Source organism: Grampus griseus (genome assembly GCF_964374135.1).
Source record: "Grampus griseus genome assembly, chromosome: 12".
In the NCBI taxonomy this organism is placed as follows: Eukaryota; Metazoa; Chordata; class Mammalia; order Artiodactyla; family Delphinidae; genus Grampus; species Grampus griseus.
This window is the reverse complement of record NC_139006.1, coordinates 70,051,546-70,075,009: the sequence shown is the minus strand read 5'-3', so window position 1 is coordinate 70,075,009 and position 23,464 is coordinate 70,051,546. Positions and strand designations below refer to the sequence as shown.

Below are 23,464 nucleotides of genomic sequence, written 5' to 3'. Positions count from 1 at the left end.
ACTGGGAGATACCACTTGTATACATTCAGAGGGTGTGAGTGCTTGTGGTTTGGGGCTACACACCCTCCCTTCTTCTCAGAGGGAATTGGGCATAGAGCTAGCATAATGGTTATAATAACTGTTATTGTTTTATTAGTCTTTAACCGGCCTGCTTTTCTAAAGCATGGTATTTGCCATATTTTTAAACCTCAAACCAAACAGTGTTGAAGGAACAGACTTCCAAGATTGATTGAATGCAACATATGCTAAAGATTACCCTGGAATATCTATCTGGTTCATGGATTAATCTGGCTTCCAACTTTCACTTCTAATGACATGTTTGTATGACACGATGCGTTTTAGTATGTGGCTTTTCTAGTAGAAACATTATGTCCGTTTCCCCTTGAGGACTTGGTTTCACAGTAATTTTATTATGAGAGTAGTCACATAAGATTCACTTCGTCTTTTACAAGAATCTTGAGCCTTCAAATACAGTTGGGTGATGAACAGGCACAGAGCCTAAGAGTAATAGGAATTTTATCCAGCAGTGTCGTGGCATCTTAGTTACAAAGACCACCAACGGAGAACAATAAACCAGTTTGATTTAAGTCTTCTCATCCATTTCCTGCGCATGGTCAGGGGGCCCAGCTTCCCCCCTGAATTCCTAGGAATCCCTCCTGCTAAAAATGAGTACGTCGTAGCCTAGATGTAAGTTTTTATTCTAAAATTGTAGGTTGTAGGAAGGCTGGAAATGCTCCTTCTTTTGTTATCTTTGTAGAGAATCTCATGACATTGTTAGGCTGCTTCTACTAGTTTAATAACATGAGGGTCACTTGGACACAGTTCAGAAAAACTTAAGTTTTTAAAACCATCATCTTCTTTCAGACAAAGGCACTATGAATTGCACCTCTTCATCCTTTTATATCTTCAGGATGTGCCCAGCCTGGGATTCTGGGTGTGCAGTAAAGGGGTAACACATCTTCCAAATTCTGGTTCACAGCAGTCAATCCCCAGACACCACTCATCCTGATGTTTGGATTAGGGTATGTCTAATGGAAATTGTCATTTTCCCCAAAGTGGAGTTTGAGACCGAGGGTGGTCCCACCTGTAGCTGAAAAGACTAAACCCTTCTTTTTGCTCCATCTTCTAGCCAGCAATAGCACCTGTGTTCAAGCCATCTCAATAATGCTTGGGTGGCTGGCAGTGTCAAATCCTCCTACAAAATTACAGTTCCTCTTAATAACTTCTCATCTTCCATTCATATTTATGTTACAGCTCTACTTAGAGATTTGATTATTTTTTTCTTTTCTCTTGAGCTAGAGAAACTGGTAAGAGCTAAAATAACATGAGAAATCCATCCAGTCTTTACCAAGCAGGGCGGCAATAGTTTTTCTCTTTATTTCTGTTATCTGGGCATTTTGGTAATTTCTGATAATATCAGTTGACAGAAACTCAGGCCTGGAATAGTAATCAAGTCCTGTTACGTTAAAGGTGGGAAAGTGGATTTGATGAGCACACATTTAATGAGGAGTGTAGTTTGCTAAACATGACCCGTTTCTTCAGTATAGAAGAAATTTTGCTATTTGAGAATTAAATATATATTCACTTTCTGATTATTCATGCCCTTTCACATAACAGGCACACAACTACAAAGAAATCTTCAGGAGAAGGACCCATGTAGCTGAACATGTTTAGGGACTCTTGAAAATGTGTCTTCTCCAGTGTTTCCTGGAACAGAACAAAAGGCATTCCAAGTGAAAGGGCAAACTGGTCCCAATAAACTGCTTTGAAATTTAAGCCCTGGGGGTGGTTCTCCAGCTGTTGCAAGGTAGAATGGCTGGCTGTATGTTAAAAAATAGTCTGCTCTTATCAGTGGCTTCCATGAGCAGCCTTTGTAGTTTTCTGAAACATTTTCATGACAACATAATGTAAGGCGCTAAATCCTGTCTTTCTATTATACTTCCTGAGTTCTAACATCTCCCTGTATAAAACAGGCACTAATAGAAAGTTTAGTTAGAAAGGCGTAGTATGAAAAGGTCATAAGGATTGTATCTTATCTCTTCTAAAGTATGATTTTTATGCCGTATATAATTTATTTTTGAATTAGGCATATTCTTTTTTTTTTTTAACAGTACGTCCTTGTTGCTTATCTATTTTAAAGATAGCAGGGTGTACATGTCAATCCCATACTCCCAATCTAAAAAGAAAAAGATGCAAATGAACTTATTTACAAAACAGAAACAGACTCACAGATTTAGACAATGAATTTATGGTTACCAGAGAGGAAAGGGTGGGAGGAAGGGATAAATTGAGAGTATACTTTATTTTTTAAATGTCTCTAAAATATTTTTGTTGGTTTTTAATTCTTTCTGTTTGGTTTCATGAAAGTATATTTTAAAACACTTATTATTCTCATTTTAAAGCTGTTCAAAGAATTAATCTTTTGAAAGCTACTACAGCAGCAAATTTTATCCATAAGTATAACAATATCTTATCCTATTTGAGTTTAGTTTCTTTGTTAGGTAATGTAATTTTTTTCTATTGTGGCTCTGAATTTTCATTTCATGAAGATCTGTTTTCTAGTCAAGCAGATATCACAAATTATTTTGACTGATAAATCTAATTTTAAGTATATATGATAATATTGCTTCTGGGGGGAAAAGAAAAACAAATATATACGTATAATTGCCCCCAAATACCATGGTAATACATGCTAAAAAATGTTAGTGCTCTTTGTGTTTTCAAAATTTTTATTATTTTCTCTTTAGAATTGTCTTAAGTTTTAAAAGAACTCCTTGATGCAGAAATTTTTATTTTCACACCAGATATAATTTCAGTTATCTCTTATATTAAGTATTTTTAGCACTCTTGATCTCTGAGTTCCTTCCACTAGCTGAATTGTATGATGTCAGACCCTCATTTCAAAGAACTTTCTTATACATAAATTCCTTAGTACTAGCAACTAATACATTTTTATTATTATGAATTTGTGATAAGAATAAGAATAGGTTTGTTTTGTCAGAAGGTGATTGTGTTCTTTTTATCACATACCAGTTTTCTTTCAGTTTTAGTAATTAACAAATGAATGTGGGTGTGAGTTTTGTTAACCAAATAAAGCACACATCAAAAGATTATCGAACTATCATACCTAACATATAAATATGTAAAAATAACAAGCATAATTTAACTATGCTAAGCAGAGGTCAGGATAAGCTAGAGACGAAGATAATTTGACCACTTGCCATCTGATCCCGCAACTGTATTTTACAGATCTGGAAGCTGAAGATGTCACATTTGCCAGAAGGGTTGCTTTCTTGGGTTGAGGATGGGGCTGGGAATTTTTCTTAAGTTTTAAATGTGTAATGAAGTTTTGCTTGGGTTAATCAGTTGATTTAAGATTTCCTTTTCTTATTTCACAAAATAGTGAGAAACATCTTCTCCTGGAGCTTAATAGGTTTTATTTAAATATTATATCTGTTTGCTTATGCTGAGGCCTTAATAAATGTAAAAGAAGGACACCACTGGCTATACCATTTTATAAAGCAAATTACTTCCAAAAGACACTTGTTAGAAAGAGCTGGCTTCGAATTATATACCAGAACCTATATCCCTTTATTAACAGTACAGTCATCCTTCAGTATCCTTCCAGTGGATTGGTTCCAGGACCGCCCAACAGATACCAAAATCTGAGGACACTGAAGTCCCTTTATAAAAGGGCGCAGTATATGCATATAACCCTTGCACATCCTCTCATATACTTTAAGTCATCTCTAGATTATTTATAATACCTAATACAATATAAATGCTATGTAAATAGTTGCCACTAACAACAAATTCAAGTTTTGCTTTTTGAAACTGTATGGAATTTTTTTTTTTTTTTCTGAACATTTTGGATCCGAGGTTAGTTAAATCCTTGGATGCCGAATCTGTGGATACAGAAGGCTGACTGTACTCTTTGTTCATCTATTTTGTAGGTAGAAACACCAGTGTTTAAGATAATAGAGATTGCTTCATCATCATGTGGACTTACTTTATCTCCAGAATTTGAGACAACATTGACTTTTAGTAGCTAAGGGTTCAAATTCTTTAAATGTGAACACAGACTTAAAATATGTGGAGAATATTAAAAATATTTTCCCTCCTAGGAAGGCAGGCCTGTTATAGATTTTTTTGTTTTATTTTGTTTATTGTGGAACTCTGAGAGGAGTATCTCATTTTGCTGTATAGCCAAAAAAAAAAGGTTTTTTTAAATTTGAAAGCAGTTTACTATATACTATATATATACTATATATATTTACTATATAAAATATAAAGAAAAGGCAAATTCTGAGGATTTCAGGGACCTGAAAGTACTGCACACTTTTTAGCAATGGCCATCATATGCTCACCTGCTACTGTTCACCACCAACCACTCATATACAACCAGGGGGAATGTAATAGCAACTAAAACACTTTATCTTTAAACCAGGGTGTCAGGTTTGTATTTTATCTGTAAAAAAATGTAACATGAATATATTTGACATCTACCTCAGCAAACAAATTAATGCTAATTAAAGATTAATGTGTCGTAATTAGCATTAAAAATGCAATTAAATTGTGAGTAAATGGACCAGGAATAGAAAATCATTTGGCGTCTCACTGCCTGGTTTTTCATATTCTGCCTTTTGTTTTTGCAGCAAATAGAGGAAGCGGAGCAGCAGGCAGCTCCCAGACTGGAGATGCTCTGGGGAAAGCACTTGCTTCGGTGAGGAAATATTGACTTTGGACTTCATATGTACCATGGCAGAAGGGTGAACTTTAATCAGAAGTGGACATTTAGAATTTTAGAAAATGGATGGCAAATAGCTTTGATTTTTGGAAAGGCTAGCTTCCTTGCATAATGATCATTGGAAAACTTGAGGAGAGAACTCTGAAGATTCCAGCGGATGGCTGGTCTTCCATCTTGCCTCCTCTGCTTCCCGGTACTCGATCGTGGATTGGTGGATATTCTCAGGGCCTTTAAGAGGATAGATTTTCTATCTTGATGTCTTATTTTCTTCTGAAGTCGTTTGGGTACTCCCTGACTGACTGACTTTGCCAAGGGGTAATTCCAAAACACTTTGCAAAAGGCATTTCAGAAAAATGACCATAACTGAGACCCAGGAGAAATTGTCACATAATTGGCACTCAGCTTCTCCGCTTTGCCCGCCCACTGCCTAGAGGCTAGAATCCAGCATTCCTTGCATGTTCACTAGTGACAGATGGTACCCTTCCTTGTCTGAAGGAGTGTACCTGGTACGGTCTTCAAAAGCTGAATGTGATCATTTGTAAACGTAAGTGGAGACTTGCTCTAACGTTTTGTCTCTTCAGTTGGTTTTTCCTTACCAATGGGGGCAGAGATGAGTTTGACTTATATTAGCATTGTGACCTAAGGAAAAGTTTTTCTTCAGTCTGAGCATTCTTATGCCTTGGAATCACATGCCTTAAACATAATGCAGAAGAGGTTGGACAAAAATCTTAGAGATGATGCTGTCCAACCGCCTGTTGTATGGAGGAGGGAAAGGGAGGTTTGGAGTATCTGTGTAGGTTGATGGCCACACAGCCATGGGAGGACATGGGAGGAAATGGACAAGAACTAAAGTCGGCTGACCCCAGTCTGGTTCTTTTACCACTATCTCATACCACCTCAATAGCTCTTCTATTGAAAAATCAATTAAGTTTTTCATTTTAGAATATTGGTACTACAGTTGATCGTTGAATGCATTGTGTACCTTGGAATTTGTAAATGAATTGCATTGACACTTTGTGGTTTAAAATTGTTGAATATTTATTCCCAATGAATGAGGGTTTGTTTGTTTTTTTTCTCCCCACTGTTTTAAGATCTATTCTCCAGATCACACTAACAACAGCTTTTCGTCAAACCCTTCAACTCCTGTTGGCTCTCCCCCGTCTCTGTCAGGTACAGTACCATAAACCCACTGCATCCGAGTGTCAGTTTATGGAATGGTTTCCCCCTTACACTTCCTGTGCTACTAGGTGGAAACTCACTCCCTCCAAAAGCTCAAAACAGAGCATTTCTGGACAGACAAATAGGAAGAGGTGGGAGAGACAGACTGCCCTACGATGGTGAAGTCATTTACATCCAAAACTTTTCGTAAAAATTACATGTTTTTAGAAATACAGGCATGTGGGAAACTTCCTTCTAATAAACTTTTCTTGGCTCTGCACAGAATAATATACTCCAAGAAAACATCTCAATGAGAAAACCCAGTTCACATCGTCATGAATAGGAATATAGATTATGTAGTCATCAAATATAGACTGTTCAAAAGGATCATTTCCCACAGAAATTTTAGACTTTTCAGATTCCCTCTTTAAAGTCCTTGTTACTGGAATGTTTGAAGAAAACTATAATTGTGTAAATAAATTGTGATGTAGCTGTGGAGTAAAAGGGAATGTTTTGCCATTTAATAGAACAAATTAACATGACCTGTGGCTTCAAATAATAACATTATAAGTTGTTAAATTGTGTTAGTAAAGCATTGCACTTTTCGGAGCTCCATTTTAAAGGCGCATTGCCTTTCCAGTATAAATGCTTCCAGAAAGGCCTTGTCTGGTACATGTCTCTTCTCTTGGGAAAGAGGACAGGTGGCTTCTTAAAAACAAACAAACAAACAAAAAAACACGAAATCACATCTGTACCTGATTGAAACCTGACCTTACTGTAATTTAGACTGGAGTCACTTGCCTGAATGCCGCCACCTCCATCTCTGTATTATTCCCTGCATGCAGCACTCACATGGCCCCTCATAACGTGGGTTCCCTGGTAAAGAGTGGGAGGTTTCAGATGGCCACAAAGCTTTCAGAGTGGCTTAGGTGAGACTTCATATCAGCCTTTTCCAAGCCTCCATTGACACCAGGGGGTCACAGAATAGAGAGGGAAATAGCTTGGACCTTTTAGTTCATATCTCCAGAGAGATAATGTTGAAACCGGGAAGAGCCAGAGATGACATAGAAGATAATGGAGCAGCAAGGAAATACTCCCCATGACAGAAAAGTCAAGTTCAGAATTGTTGTACACTTCCGGCTCAGTACCATATTGTTAGGCTCTGGAAAATGATCACAGGTGTCAATGTCCAGAGCCAGAGAAGGCTTTAGACAACACGGAGCCCAGTGAGGCCAGGGATGAGGGAGTCTGGACAGGGAGAACTCCCAAGTTCCCCATTTCAAACAAAGCAGCTCTGATTTCATCCATTTTATAATTTGGAAAAAAGAATATTCTAGAACCTAATAAAGTTTGAGAACAGCTGTTTGAGTTGAATGCTCTGATTTACAGATGGACATACAAAGGCCCAGAAAGAGTATGGGATGTGCTGAGGATCCATCAGTAGCAATATCAGAGCTCAGGCTGGAATCCAGGGCTCACCACTCTGTCACTCCACTTCCAGGTTAAGGATGGGAGGGGAAAGTTACGGGGAACAAATCATTCTAGAAAACGCCACAAATCCCCCAAACCGAGGAGCATGCTTTATGTGGAAGACACTGAAACAAGGCCACTTTTGGGGTGCTGGTAATCCTTCCTGGAAGAGCACATGTTAGGAAGAAAGAACTTTATGAAGATATAAATATGGGGATAGACTGCTATTTTCACACCAATCGCTCTGTCCAGATTCTGTCACTAAAAGTAATTGAACGAAATATTCTATTTTTATTTAGCATAAAAATACACACACATGCACACCCAGAAATGGCAGGAAGAATGGATTTTTAAAGTGCTAACAGTGTCGGAGCAGGAGATTTCTGTGAGATCATAGATTTTTTTCCCCTTTCTTGAATTTTTTTATTTTCTAAGTTTTCTACATGGAGTATGTATTATTTTAAATTTAAAAGTGGTTTTTATTTTGAAAGTGGTAGGTTAGACATGTTATATTTATTATAGCAGGCATCTTTCTTTAAGTATAGTGAATCATTAAAAACGTGTTTTCTTGGGAAGAAATTACTTAATGTTGTTATATTGAGTGTTTAAAGTTCTGGTTTAGTGGATCGCTGCCAGCTAATCTTATTTCCTTGAAAAGTTTCTGAAGGCTTATCCTTTCTTAAAGATCATTTAAAAAACAAGTAGCAGAGCTGCTTTTCATTGGTGAGAGAATTTTGGTTTAACAAACTGGCTTTGCATGAGGGTGTAATGAAAGCCCCTCTTTGCACTCTTAAAAGTACCTTGACTGTGTATGATAGTTTTCTATCAAAGGGACATTTCTCTAGCTAAAATTCAGAATCACTGAAGTGTTCCCTTTTAGGAGGAAGCCTGAGAGAATTCTGAGTCCACGTACAGTCTACATGTTTTACATTTAAAATGTTTTCCTCGCCCCCAAATTCTTGTATGGGAAGTTTACGTGTATTTCCCTGTTGTCCAAGTAGAAATCAATATTGCTAATTTTTACAAGAACTGTTTAAAATGTTGGTAAGATTATTTTTAAGATTATACGGATCTCATTGTAATTCCCATTTTCATATCAGCAGGCACAGCTGTTTGGTCTAGAAATGGAGGACAGGCTTCATCATCTCCTAATTATGAAGGACCCTTACACTCTTTGGTAAGTTTCATCTGCACATCTTCACTCTGGCCTTTCTTTTTTTTTTAAGATTATTTTTGATGTGGACCATTTTTAAAGTCTTCATTGAATTTGTTACAATATTGCTTCTGTTTTACGTTTTGGTTTTTTGGCCACAAGGCATGTGGGATCTTAGCTCCCCGGCCAGGGATTGAACCCACACCCCCTTCATTGGAAGGTGAAGTCTTAACCACTGGACCACCAGGGAAGTCCCCACTCTGACCATTCTCAGGCCATGTGTCTCCTTTACCATTGAGTTCACTCTCCAAGGTTCTTATTTTCACGTCAGGTAAGCCCACGCGTTTGGTTAGAGCCAGAGTTATTAGACGGTGCTTGTTCCTGTTTATAGATTGTAACCCAGATACTACTACAGTGGAAGCCTCAGGGCTCTAAATATCTAGAACCAGGTAAGAGATTAAGAATCTTGGAAGGATCCTGGCCTCCTCCCCTTGAGAGGAAGATGTGCATCAATGATTAGATGCCTCTCCTGACATGAGAGTGCTGGAGTTCCAGCTATGCTGTGGAGCTGGAACACTTGGAGAGTCTACGTCTCTGTGCTTTGCTTTCCAGAATAACAGGTTTATAGGCGTGTTCTCCTTGACCTCTGAATAAGAAGCCTACTGCTTATTTCCTCATTCACTTTGATTCTCGTGCAAATCTAGTAATTTCATTAAATCTCTCTTGTAGGGAATAGCTGAAAATTTTCCCTTGGTGTAATTAATATTATAAATAATCACATGATGATTCAGTGTTTGACCCTCAGCTCTAGGTGGAAGGGGCTGGAAACATGCATGAAGCAACACTGCTCTGTGCACTGTCTGGTCTGTATATGAGTCAGATGGGGAGGGGTAGCAGCAAGGAGCTGTTCTTCAAGGTTGAGTTTCCCTTTTTCTCTGCATATTTTGAGATGGAACATGGAAGTAGGCATAGATCTATGTATCTATCTATCTATCTATCTTTATGTTGTCTTGTCAGCCGTTCAGGGTTTCCTTTCTTCCTTTTGGCTAACAACTTAAGGAAAATCTAAAAATGCAGATACAAAGATGGATTTCCCCTTCACTGTGCTTTTCCATGCCGTCGTGTGTAAATCGGCCACCTCCACATTTTAGCCAATAAGGTGACCACAGATTGAGACAGTGTAAGCACTGCCTACATAAGCCCCATGAATCTACAGGCCATCGTTCTTTTAAGTGTTTCCTTCCATTAGTCAGTCTCTGGGACCCATCGATCAAAACTGGTTTTTTTCCAGCTCTAGAGCTGTAAAGACTAGGTTTGTAAGTTGTGAACGGCAGCTTTAATTCTCTTTGAATTCTGAACACTCAAGAGGGGATTCCCAAGCAGAAACTGCTCTCCACCCAAAAGCTGTGAGCCGGAAAGGATGATAGGCACGTGTATTATTTCTTTTCGTGCTCACGCTTACACTTGGAAGCGTATATCATCATTCCTATTTTTATAAATTAAGAAGTATAGACTCAAAGAAGTTTAGTCACTTTTCCAAGGTCACATAAGCAGCAGAGCTAGGAGTTTAAAGGAGGCCCCTTAACACCAAAGCCCACCAAATCAGAAGGCTCTGTACCCTAGACTGACTGTATTAGACACACGTTCTTTCTGTTAGTAGGGAATAATTAGAAATTGTTTTTCTCAGGCGGGAGAGCTGGTGTATCTGTTTGCACAGCCCGTTGGAAATCAAAGTGGATTGTAGCATGATCCGGTACAAAGAGGCACTAGATTTGAAGACTTAGATCGTAACCCTGACTTTACCATTTCCTGGCGGTGTGACATTGAATAATTAATTCACTTAATTTCTTTGAGCCTCATTTGCACATCTATAAGGAAGGGATAATAATGTCTTCGCTGCTTGCTTACACATGTAGAGTGAGGATCCAGTGAGACGGTGTATTTTAAAGTGCACCCTGGAGATGTTTGTTTGATATCATTATGGATCACACTGAAAAAAATGAATACACATCTCCATGTCCAATTTCTTCACCAAAAACCATCCATATAGGCTGTATCCAGTTGTGGAAAACTAGGATCCTAATGGCTGGGGTGAAAAAAAGATCAGCTGGTTTTTCATTTTATAAGGTAGTGAATTCTCTACTATAGTAAGGGCTTTGAAATCAATTAGAAGCCCCTGGTGAACAATTCATTCAAGTCTTTATGATTCTTCAGTCTTGAAATCTCCTACCACTTTGGTTGACAGAATTTTTGCGATGTTTTTCTTTAACCGTTTTGAGGCTCCAGTTCCCTTTACACACACACACACACACACACACACACAAGCTGGTGATGGTAGCTAGAAAGCAAGAAACACAGTAAAAATTGTTAGTACTTGATAAGAAATTACAGTCTGTACGCATTTACCTGTCCCTGACTTGATACATAACACTATATCATATGGCACAGAGGAAACCCAGGAGATATGCCCTTAAGAAGATAATTTAATTGGTAAACTATAAATACGTCACCTTTCCATTATTAACTTTTTGAAATCTTTAACAATTGCCTGCCAGAACGTTCCTTAAACTCAATAAATGTTTTTTCTTTTCTGAAGTAAATCTAAATTCTCTTTCAAAGTTATGCAATATAGTGGAGCATGTGTACTAACAATGTCCTGGAAGAATTACTGAATTTGTTCACAAAAAATTACACTATAATTATAGCATTAACGATTTTCACCAGTTTTCTAGGAAGGTCACTATTTATTTTTATTATAATTTTAAGGAAATAAACTTTACTGGAAACATATATTCAGAGACCCAAAGTGTGATTCGTGTCAACTCAGGTTTTATTTATATAACCTACACACGCATTTCGAACTAAATCAAATTTCACATAATTTATTAACCAACAGCAAAGCCGAATTGAAGATCGTTTAGAAAGACTGGACGATGCTATTCATGTTCTCCGGAATCATGCCGTGGGCCCGTCCACAGCCATGCCTGGTGGTCATGGGGACATGCACGGAATCATTGGACCGGCTCATAATGGAGCAATGGGTGGTCTGGCCTCAGGGTATGGAACCGGTCTTCTTTCTGCCAACAGACATTCACTCATGGTAAGTGACTAAATTTAGGGACTCTAGTTATCTTATAGAATTAGAATTTCTAGTACAAATACTACTGCTGCAGTTTTTTCTTTTGTAAACAGCTTTATTGAGATGTAATTTATTTAACCTACAGTTCACCCCTTTCACTTTTACAGTGTACCGTGTTCTACATATATTCTCAGGGTTATGCCATCAGCACCAGAGTCTAATTTTAGAACATTTTTGACCCCTACAAAAAGAAAAGAAATCCACATGCCCGTTAGCAGTCACTCTCCATCCTTCCCTCCCCCTAGCCCCTGGCAACTACTAACCTACTTTCTGTCTCTATAGATTTGCCTAGTCTAGATATTTCCTATAAATGGAATCCCACAGTATGTGGTGGTCTTTTCTGACTGACTTATTTCACTTAGCATAATGTTTTCAGGGTTTATATATGTTTTATCATTTATCAGAGCATCATTCATTTTTATTCCCCAAAAGATTCCATTGTATAGCTATACGTTAAAGATCCATTCATCAGGTGATGGATATTTGGGTTACTTCCAGTCTTCGGCTATTAGGAATAATGCTCCTGTGAGCATTCATGTACTAGTTTCTGTGTGGACATATGTTTTCATTTCACTTAAGTATAAGCCTAGGAGATCATTGCTGGGTCATTGCTGGTGTGTTCAAATCTTCAGTTTGGGGACTTCAGCTAAAGACCCCAATGTTCATGTTACGTTGCTGGCATTTCACATGTGAATAGGTTGGATTTTTTAAATTATTATTAAATAAGCCACATCAATGTCTTTTGCTTCTGAGTATGCTGTGGGAGGTAGAAATATATGGTGTGTCTGTCTAAATAGATGATGTGGCACCATGTAATTTCAGTATATCGTAGTTTTACCACTACCTATTTATGAATGTGTTTATTTGAATACTAATTAAGCAGATTTGTCCATATTACAATTGAAATTTCAATTTTGCCACTTACTTTTGGAAAGGACTTGGTAGTGCATTCTTTCTTGGATGGTTACAAAGATTCAGCAAATCTCCCTAACAAAATGTTAAGTGATGACAATTAATGAAGTGACCGTATGGGTGGGGAATTTCATATCACTAGTGATTCTGTGTAATTCTGCTCTTTACAAACTCCTGACCAGAGGACACCTTAGTGTCCTGTTTTGTGCCTTACAGGCTCTCCGAAAGTTGCATGTATGAAGGTCTATTTTCCATTATCACTAGAGCATCTCTTACTTACAGATGATTCCAAAAGGAGAATGCAAAAGAAGTGCAGGTTATTGTGAGGCTCTTTAAGTTCTTTTCTCGTTCAGAAGTATTCTTGTGCCCTCCTTTGCATTTCTCTTAATAAAAGATTAAGAGTCCCATCCTGAGCGGTATGTTATGGAAACCTGCAACCAATTTGAAACCAAAAATACTGGTTTATAAATAGAAGCAGTGAACTCACTTCTAAAACGTGGAAAGGTATTTTTGAATGCCAAAGCTAAATCTTTTTTTTCTTTTTTCGCTTTTCGTAGACTCTACCCTAAAAATTCCTCATTGAGTAAAAATTGTTTGTCTATTCATGGCAGTTGCTAAGAGTTTACAAAAGGAAAATCTAGATTTTAATTTAGCTTGGCCTCAGGTAATGTGCTGAATACGCTTGGGATGCATATAATATGAGATTTCAGTTTGTACAGCTTTTTTTTTTAACTACAATGTTTAAACAATACTGCTTTTAATTAAGAAATCTGGCTTTATTAAAAGCCAGATCTGTGACTTACAACCATTTCTGTATATCTGCTCTCAATCAAGAGAAAAATACTTTAATTTCTGTAGCTGTGTTCGTTTTGCATATGTTAAACGGACGCAACGTGCACCCAGGACGTTGCTTCAGAGACAGGTTTTTTTTTTTTTCATAAATATGTAAAGTTTGCTCTTAAATACCAGATGTAGGTTAAGTGGTTCTTTAAAATAATAAACTATACAGAGATGTTTTCTGGAACCTTTTAGTTGACCTTTGAATCGCCTCCTCTTTGAGTTTGATTCAGAGGTGGGATAGGAGGAAGAGACTAGACTCATCTTTGGAGATGGGAAGTGGGACTGACCCAGGTGGAGGGGGAGGGGAGAGAATGAACAGAGCAATAGAAAAGGGGAAATCATCAGCCCGTATTACACAGCAACGTCTTTAATTATTTTGGAAGAAACGATGCCGAAGCAATAAAACCGCTAGTTTTGCTGATGAGGAAAAGTGCTCACTCACTCTCCCGAAGACATTTCTAATGCAGTCAAGGGTGGCGGCCGAGCCAACCAGATCACAGAGTAACTCCAAAGCCATGGCAGGACAACCTGCTGCCCTTTGAAGCCGACGGAGGCCTAGCAGTCTTTCTCCTGTTTTCTCAAAAACATTCAGGGCGCCCAGCGCATCTGAGCTCCTCAGCCCGAAACCGCAACGTGTGCACAAGAGATCGGATCCTCATTTCTTGCCTTGCGCAAACTGGTATGACTTTTCAAACAAAAACATCAGAACAAAGGAAATAGTTTTTGAATTTAGTCAGTCTGAAGTTAGCCTTTGACCATTTGATACATTCCACAATAAAAAGGAAGCTGAAGGGGAAGGGAAAAACCCACCCCCCTTCCTCCCCCCAGCAACAACAAAAAAAATTCAAGGAGGATACTGGTAATGTTTTCCACATTTGAATTTTAATACATGAAACAGGCCATAAAACGTTGGCCAGCTGCAGTAAATAAAGTAGCAGTGGGAGGTACACACTGGAAACGTCGGACCAGTGCTGGTGGGAGTTTCATTCCCAGCTACACACCTTCAGTTGTTGTTTTGGAGTGTAAGCGAGTTGCAGTAACTTAACACCCATCCCAGGGCTGGTTTTGTTTTGAGCCAATCTCCTTTATAACTCTCCTTAATAATTCCTTCTGATTAAAGAACAGATAGCTTTGAATTCTCTTGACCTCCGTCTCTCCTCGTTTCCTCTCTCCCTGCCTTCCAAAATCAAAACGAAATGGCTTGATCACTTGGAAGATGATAGAAGCATTTCTTTCTGCAGCAGCTTGCAATCGTGGTGGGGAGAACCGTGGTTCTGCCTGGGCCATTATGTTATCTCATTTAATTGCTAACATATTGTACTTAGCTTTTGATTCATAAAATGTTTTCCTTGGAGTTCTGAAGTAGGTCTTCAGTGAATGACTAAGTATTAGTATAATGAAAGGGATTTTTTTTTTTTTCACAGCAGCATGGCTCATAGCACTCGAGCGAATGTTGATTCTTGTGGGCTTTCTAGGTGATACTATTTGTCCATGCTCTTTCCTGCTCAGAAACCTTCACCGGCTTTCCATTATCTACATATTTCTTAGCCTAGCTTATTAAGCCCATCACTGTCTACCAAAAGCCTTGTGCTTAGCTCTTCCAATGCAGAAACTTTGCCAGCAAGACCAACCTCTGCATATTACCAGCATTTGCGCTGTGCATTCTCACTAGGTACGTCTTTTGCGTCTATCTGGCTTGTCCTGTTCTATCCACTGCTCTTAGCCCATCTCATTCCCACCCATTCTCAAAACTCTCACTCAAATTCTGTCTCTTCCAGGAAGCCTTTCCTTGCCACCTCCACCTGTGAGAGTCTTTTTCTTTTCTACTCTCACAGCGCTATGAATCATACCATTGGCTAGATATTTATTTTACCCACTTAGGAAAAGCTATATATCTTTGGTAGGTCTGACTTTTGTCTTACCAACTAGATTGTCAATTCCTCGAGTACCATGTGTTACATTTTGTTCCCCTCCCAGTAGGTAAATCGTCAGTCAAAAGGGAAGAAAGGAAACTCAATATTTTCTGAGTGCCTGACAAGTGGCCAGCCCTTCAGCTAGGAGCTCCATATACCTTATCTCAGGCCATCTTCACAAGAGCCCAGTGAGCATGGTAATGCTTTCCATTTTAGGTGTTGGTCAGATGAGCCTTAGAAGGTTTGAGTGGTCAATATCAAGTCCGGAAGCTAGATTTAAACTCAGGGGACTTTGACTGTGAATTCCATGCTCTGTCTTACCATCATGAGCACTCCTCAGACAGGATCTATAGTTATACCTTTTAAGAGCTAATTTCAGGTGGTTAGAACTCATGATTTTCAAATCTTAACAAGTGTTGGTCGACAAGAGAGAAGTTTCTACGTGTCTTATGGCCAGTTTCCCAAAGCAGCTCCCTACCCACATGGAAAGGTAAAGAACCTTCCTCCAGTATGGTAGTATGCTGGATTAAATCCCACCTTGTCTAAACACTTATTCTTAAATCAACATGTCTGTGCTAAGTGGCAAGAGGTGTGGTGAGTGCTCCTTGCTAGGTGGTTGGAGTAGTTAATTTTAAAACATTAAGTTGTTTTTCTTACCTTAGCCTCCCAGTTTTCTCATGGAATCCAAGCAGAAATTTCGGAATGTGGGAGATTAAAGAAATAGCTGGGGGCTTCCCTGGTGGCGCAGTGGTTGAGAGTCCGCCTGCCGATGCAGGGGACACGGGTTCGTGCCCTGGTCCGGGAAGATCCCACACACCGTGGAGCGGCTGGGCCCGTGAGCCATGGCCGCTGAGCCTGCGCGTCTGGAGCCTGTGCTCCGCAACGGGAGAGGCCACAACAGTGAGAGGCCCACGTACCACAAAAAAAAAATAAAGAAAGAAAGAAATAGCTGTGTTTATTACTCACCTGCTTAGAAACTCTTACCCAGATATCATTCCCCTCTGTGCCTCGGATATCAGTTCTCTTTTTTTTTTTTTTTGGCTGCATTGGGTCTTTGTTGCTGCACATGGGCTTTTCTCTAGGCTACTCTTCGTTGCAGTGCGCAGGCTTCTTATTGTGGTGGCTTCTCTTGTTGCAGAGCACAGACTCTAGGCGCGTGGGCTTCAGTAGCTGTGGCACGCGGGCTCAGTAGTTGTGGCTCGCGGGGCTCTAGAGCTCAGGCTCTGTAGCTGTGGTGTGCGGGCTTAGTTGCTCTGCGGCATGTGGGATCTTCCCGGACCAGGGCTCGAACCCGTGTCCCCTGCATTGGCAGGCGATTCTTAACCACTGCGCCACCAGGGAAGCCCTCGGATATCAATTCTGATACTAAATCATTACATTTTTGATAAGTTACTGAAACAGCGGTTTTCCAAATATGCCTCTCCGTTATTCGTGCAGTATTCAGATGAGCCCTGAAAAAAAGTCTTTCAGATGACCTCACTCCTCTTTTAACAGAACAAGAATGAAACTCACATCAAAAGTATTGGGTTGGTTTGGGCTTCCCTGGTGGCGCAGTGGTTGAGAGTCCGCCTGCCGATGCAGGGGACACGGGTTCGTGCCCCGGTCCGGGAAGATCCCACATGCCGCGGGGCGGCTGGGCCTGTGAGCCATGGCCGCTGAGCCTGCGCGTCCGGAGCCTGTGCGCTGCAACGGGAGAGGCCACAGCAGTGAGAGGCCCGCGTACCGCAAAAAAAAAAAAAAAAAAAAAAAGTAAAAATATTGGGTTGGCCAAAAACTTCATTCGGGTTTTCCATACTGTCTCATGGACAAACTGGAACAAACTTTTTGGCCAACCCGATACCTTCATGTGATTCTGTTCCTGCTTTTTTTTTTTGCGGTACGTGGGCCTCTCACTGTTGTGGCCTCTCCCGTTGCGGAGCGCAGGCTCAGCGGCCATGGCTCACGGGCCCAGCCGCTCCGCGGCATGTGGGATCTTCCCGGAGCAGGGCACGAACCCGTGTCCCCTGCATCGGCAGGCGGACTCTCAACCACTGCGCCACCAGGGAAGCCCTGTTCCTGCTCTTGATTACTCGTCAGTAGAGTCAGCAATGGTGGGATCATTTTAGCTGAAAAGCGTCTATACTATTAATATATAATATTAGTGTGGTTCCCAGAGCCTTTTTGCTTAAAGCCCATCTATTCATTTCAAAAACATTTACCAAGTCATTACCAAATGCTGAGCTCTATGCTAAGTTGTGGTTTCTGCTCTCAAGGGGTTCACAGTCTCGTAGGATACGGTATATATTTTTTAAAAAATTGCTGCGGCAGTGTGGTAAGACTCATAGGAGAGCAGGGCCCAGCTCTGGTATCCGGGAGGGAAGGATCAGATTGTCACTTGGTAGGAGTAGTGGTCTCCTAACGATCTAGTTGCCCTAGATGACCTAGGGGTGGAGGAGCCCTGTGAAACACACCACCCACACCTGTTCTCCACAGCATCACCTGAGGCCTCTTACTAGACTCCTAGGTGACGATGTGGCACACGTTTTAGAAACCACTGGTATAAGCCAGTCTTAGCCCACTTTCCCTCTTTTCAGTATCATTTTTAGTGTGACTTTGGATTACAAAGAATTCATTAGAAGGTCAGTCATTAGGTGAAGAAGCACCTTTTTATTTCAGTGACACTAAATATAGGAGAGCTTTGACCACTTAGGATTTCAGAGGATAAACAAATGAGTTCTGCTTTTATAGTTCTTAGGAATTAGGACCATTGAATTTTAGATGCTGAAAGCACCGCAAAAGTCATTTAGCCCGTTGCTTTTATTTTACTGCTGAGGACTGAGGCCCAGAAGGGGGAAGTGACCCAGGTATGGATACTCTCTGGTTAATGGCCGAGCTAGGATTAGAAACCAGACAAGCCAGCAACGAGACGAGCACTCTTTGTACTAAATATTACACTGCAGCAACAAATTTCCTCTCTCACCCGACGCCATAGCAATTTCAAAACTGTGGCTGGTATTACTCGTGTTCTGTTAACTGATGAAACCCAAGAGAACTCTTTAGTTGCCCCTTGGCTCTCTGCACCCTGTTGCTATTTAGTTCTGCCAATCTGATTTGGCCCCAGGAGAGAGTAGTGGGCCGTGATGTGATACTTTGAGTAGCATTTACTGGTATGTTGTAATGCAAGTAACAGAAGTCAGAAAACTCTGTTTCTACGTGGCCGTCTTCAACAAAGGTGTGAACCACAGGGGCTTAGTCATCCTCAGTCTTGTTCCTCTTGGGTTTTCAGGGATTCTGATTCCATAAATTTCTGTGTATGTTTGAGCACCTACTTCATTTCTAAGCAATTATTAGCATATAATCTCAGAGACCCTTAGAAGGCATCTCCTTCCAAATCCCTCTACAAATTCGCTGCCAGGCAATGAACAAGCCTCTATTAGCCTCCTTCCTCCAAGGCTACGTACTCTAAATGACCATAAATCCCATTCCCATCAGACTTTAGAAGATTCTTCCTTAGGTCCAGCCCAAATTTATTTCCCTGTGAAGTTTTCATTTTTCTGCCCATTGGAGTTACCCCTAAGTCAACTCAACAAATACTTGAGAAACTTGAAGACAGTCTACTCGGTTTTTTTTTCCTCTAGGGTATACATCTGTATCTTCAAATATTTATCCTAAAAAAAAAAAGTTTTGACTTTATAACTTTCCAGTGCATTCTTCCAAGTTTAAAAAGAATACTCCCCCACTGCTCGCCCAGGACCATTTAGTGTGAATCTCAAACTGAATACAGTGCTCAAGGAATCATTAGCATAGACTAGGATGGATCTGTCACAAAACCCATTAAATACATTGTGTCTTCATTAAAGGCCACCTAACAGCATCCTACTGGCAGTATTTGATGACATCATCATTCTACTGACAAACACTGAACTTGAAATCAGCTGAAATCCATCAGCCACATGTCCGTCAACTGTCCTTGTGCACTATTTGTTGTATCAGTGAATTTCATACCGTTTCCGGTGTCAGGGTCTCCTTTAAATCCTCATTCAGTCACATATTCTGCAGCTCTGTTGTTGGCAAATTTGTCACCAAACGCCAGGTGTGCAGCATTCCCGTGAACGAGGTTTATACAGAAAGACTTGTTCTTGGTGGAACTAAACTGAGTTGAGAGGTCATCGCCTGTGTTTCAGAGCATTTCGGAACTGTCTTTTAAATGGCCTGTTACAGAATTTCACCCAAGATCTTAGTCATCAGCATCATCTTTCTATAGCTTCTACATTGGGTTTTGTTTTTCTTTAATGAGGATATTTGCCTGTCTCTAGTGTTCTACCATCTCTCCTACTCTCCACAATTATCAAAAATTTCTGAAACTGATTAGCAACCTCAATTGAAAGGTTTTATCTATATCCAAGTTGTACTTTATTTTAAGAAAACCTGGGCGGAAAAGGCAGAAAGGGAAAATAACTTGAAGAAACTCCCTTCATTTAAAAAACTTCTGCCGGCTTTTTTGAGATATTACTGACATCTAACATATGTCAGTGTAAGATGTACAATGCAACGATTTGATACATGTATATTTTACAAAATGTTTACTCCAGTAAGGTTAGTTAACACCTCCATCCCCTCACATAATTGGGTTTTTTTCTTTCAAATATACAATACAGTGTTGTTAATTAATGTCACCATGCTGTACATTAGATTCCCAGGGCTTATCTATCTTATAGGTGGAAGTTTCTCGCCTTTGACCAACATCCCCCCATTTCCCCCAGCCCCCAGCAACCACCATTCTACTCTCTCATTTCTTTGAGTTCATGTTTTTAGATTCTGCATATAACTGAGACATACAGTATTTGTCTTTCTCCGTCTGACTTAGAGAAGTTCTCTTGACCATGGGTTAGTTACGACAGTTTTAGAATCCTTGAGGTCAACATTGATATTTCAGCATCCGTTTAAACAAAAGTCAAGAGGTTTTGAATCCAGCCACAGCAGGGAGACCATTTACTCTCCATTAACAAGTTCTAAGACAGGTGGTTCGGCATGATGTGTGCCCAGATCCCACAGCTCTAGGTCTAAATTAGGTATATCCCCTTTTTCTTCCCCCAATACCCATTTTACTTGAATTCAGGCCCTGTGACCTAGAAATGAGACAGTCAGTCTGCACTGGACCGTCAAACCCAAAGGACTCCTTTTCTCCTTGCTTCTAGGACAGGCCAAGCCTAGTTCCTTAATCTTTCCCCTGTGGTTAGCACCCTGGTGTCATGAACCTTAAATACATAAAACCCAACGGTTGTCTCCTCTGCTTTTAAAATATAAAAACACATTTAAAACAGACTCTGTTACCTCAACACATTTTGACTTTGCTTTCTTCTTAAATAACAGAGGAAAAAGCAGGTAGACGCTTTCAGTAGCACAGTTATATTTTGTTGGGGACAAAGACACAGTGCTAAACAGTCCGTAATTTAGAGAAGACACGACCTGTACATTTTTAAAAGGTAATATTACCCTCATTTTCTCAGGAAAGCAGATTTTCTGAAGGGAAGAATCTGTATTGTAGAGGTTAGAAATTACACAGATGTTTCTTCACTCGTTCTCTACTGTCTGTGCTTCAGGTCCTTGGGGGATACATACATGTGTAAGAGAAAGTCTCTGAACCCACAGGCCTTTGGCTCTGGGGGGATGATAACACAAGTATGTGCCTAACTAACTATCACGCAGGGTGGAATGATTAAGTGACCCGAGAGGTGAGTCGGAGAAGGACGAACATTGGCCAGCCTTCGGGATGGATAGGAAAGTTTCCCGGAGGAGAGGTCATTGAGCTCATATTAGAGTCTGCGTTGGATTTCAATAGAGACAAGGCTAGAAGAGGCATTACAGAGCCATAGAATAAACATGATCCAAAAAATACGCAGAAAATCAAGGATCTTAAGTGCCCAGGTGGAAGCAGGGAAATGACCCGATGATGCGGTGTGCCAGGCAGGGCTGCCTTGGGCCGGGAGCCCCTCCTCCGAGCACAGCAGCTCCGACAACTGGCTCGCATCCTTCACAGGAGAGTCGACAGGAAGAGTGAATTTTCATGTATATTTTTTACATCCAAATTAAATTAACTCATGGAATTTTCCACCCTTAGGAATTAAAGTAGCAGCTCATGAAGTAATTCAGTTATGTCATTCATACCAAAACAGAAAATACTGGAGCAACTTGGCACCGTTTAAAAGCCAAGACTAGACCTTGGCTATTTTATATTTTTTTCAAAACCTGTAGGTGTTGTGTTCTGTTAACTTTTACTGGGGCTGTAATTTTTTTTTTTTAAATCAAAAGTATCTTCATTGCTTAGAAAACAGAAGTGCAAAATGGATTTGAAATAAGAAGAGGGTTTAGGCAAAGCACCTTTAGGAGTGCAAAAAAAAAAAAACACAGAAGTGTTAACGTCGAATTTCTGAAATGCGGGGAGTCTACCTAATTGGTTGACATTCACAGTTGTGCATAATTATAGCTTCCTCTAGGTCCATAAGTCAACTTAGAACTCTAGAATTGAGTTTAACCAAAAGATCTGTCCAATATTAGTTAAATGACGTCTTTTGAGGAAGCATTGTCCTGATACAATAGCCACATTCATTTTCAGCAGTTAATTGGACGTATTGTCAAAAACCACAGTGTTGAGTTTCCACATTTTAATTTCACATTTGCCTGCTCCCCAGCTTCTGCACAGGGACGGGTCTCGTTCGGAGCTGAAAGTGTGTGAAAGTTATTGGAGAATGGTAGTCTCTGGGTAATGTTTCTGTGAGCCGCCCAAAAATTTTCCCCCTGCAGTCTAGATGGGAAACAGCTGGTTTTTGTTTAAAAAGCTGTTTTGCGAAATGTCTGAATCTTGAGGTGTAGAACTGAGGTCACCAGTAAAAGCAGGTGCTTAGGGACAAGTGAGAAAGAGTCTGGGGCCCGGCTGGCCCTGTCATCTTCTGCAGGGTACTTCCTATTAGAGGAAAAAGTATTGAAGTTGGCTCCTTTATTTAGGACGCAAACAGATAAACTAATCGCATTAGTGATGCTATTAGAAATTGAGCATCTTTGAACATGGCCAGCCCTTGAGTGAATAATTTGCTCCCTCTGAAATGGCTGTCTCCCTCCCAAGGCTTCAAATACAAAGGTCCAAGGCTTTAACTTCCTTTAGGTATTATAAGTGCTTGAATTTCCTCTTTAAATACACCCACAGTAAAAGAACTATGATTTCAAATAAGTAGTCCCAGAACTGAGTACGTCCTCCAAGTTCATGGAGGCAATCTCGGGGAAAGGCAGAAAAGGAACCCAAATTGGCAGAACCAGGACAAGGCAGTTTTGAAAAAGGCCAAGTACAAAACATGTGGAATCACTAAAGTCCAGTGCATGTCAGATATCCACCAGCCTGAAGATGAAAGGAAACGACCTCCTCCCCTGGGAGCTGGGGGTTATTAGCAGCTGTTTATCCAGTCGGGAATAGAGATTAACATTGTAATTTTTTTTTTTAAAGAACTAGAAGAAAATTTGTTTGGGAAGTTGGCTCTTCATATCAAGTCACTGTGCATTGCCAAAAAAAACTTCCTTTCTCAGAACTCATGTACTAGGGTTGAGCAATGTTATGATTCTCTGAGAAACTCGGGATTACCAAAAAGCCCATCTCCATAAAATAGAACAGAAAAAGACAGAGACGTGAATGGACGGCTGCCACTGACACGTTCCCTTGAACTGTGCACTGTAAAACTAGCTGTTTGGTCTGGTACCTGTCCTCCGGCCTGCCTCTACATGGGGGGTGTTCTCCCCGTCCCACACCCCAACTTCATCTTTGCCGCTCTGAGGCCTATGCAAATGGATTTTGCACATGCCTACTGCTTGTAAATGCCTTTTCATGACATACTGGGGAAGCTGCTTAGTGCTCTGTGGAACTTTATTCTCAAAAAAAAAAAAAAAAAACCACAAAGAGTTGGATATTGGTATTTTCCCCTGATTTAATGCTACTCTTAATGTCATTTTCTTTTATTAAATCCTTTCTTTTGCTTTTGATCTTATTTATAGCAGAGCCACTGGTCATATGGAAACTATTATTGTATAGCTGGGAGATGAAAGACTTCATTGCAGTTAAATAAGAGGGAATCATTTGGGCCAATAATACACACATACAGTGAGGT

At 40.1% G+C, this 23,464-nt stretch overlaps 1 protein-coding gene across 6 annotated transcripts in view; it reads left to right on the top strand.

The window, feature by feature from the left end:
• TCF4 (transcription factor 4) overlaps positions 1 to 23,464 on the top strand; it is a 360,765-nt gene that overhangs the window by 317,104 nt on the left and 20,197 nt on the right. For all 6 annotated transcript variants that reach the window (XM_082667162.1, XM_082667160.1, XM_082667161.1 and 3 more), the window contains 4 exons: positions 4,656 to 4,723; positions 5,839 to 5,917; positions 8,476 to 8,552; positions 11,425 to 11,628. In XM_082667162.1, the coding sequence (XP_082523288.1) occupies positions 4,656 to 4,723; positions 5,839 to 5,917; positions 8,476 to 8,552; positions 11,425 to 11,628 (428 nt within the window). The remainder of the gene's footprint in view (positions 1 to 4,655; positions 4,724 to 5,838; positions 5,918 to 8,475; positions 8,553 to 11,424; positions 11,629 to 23,464) is intronic.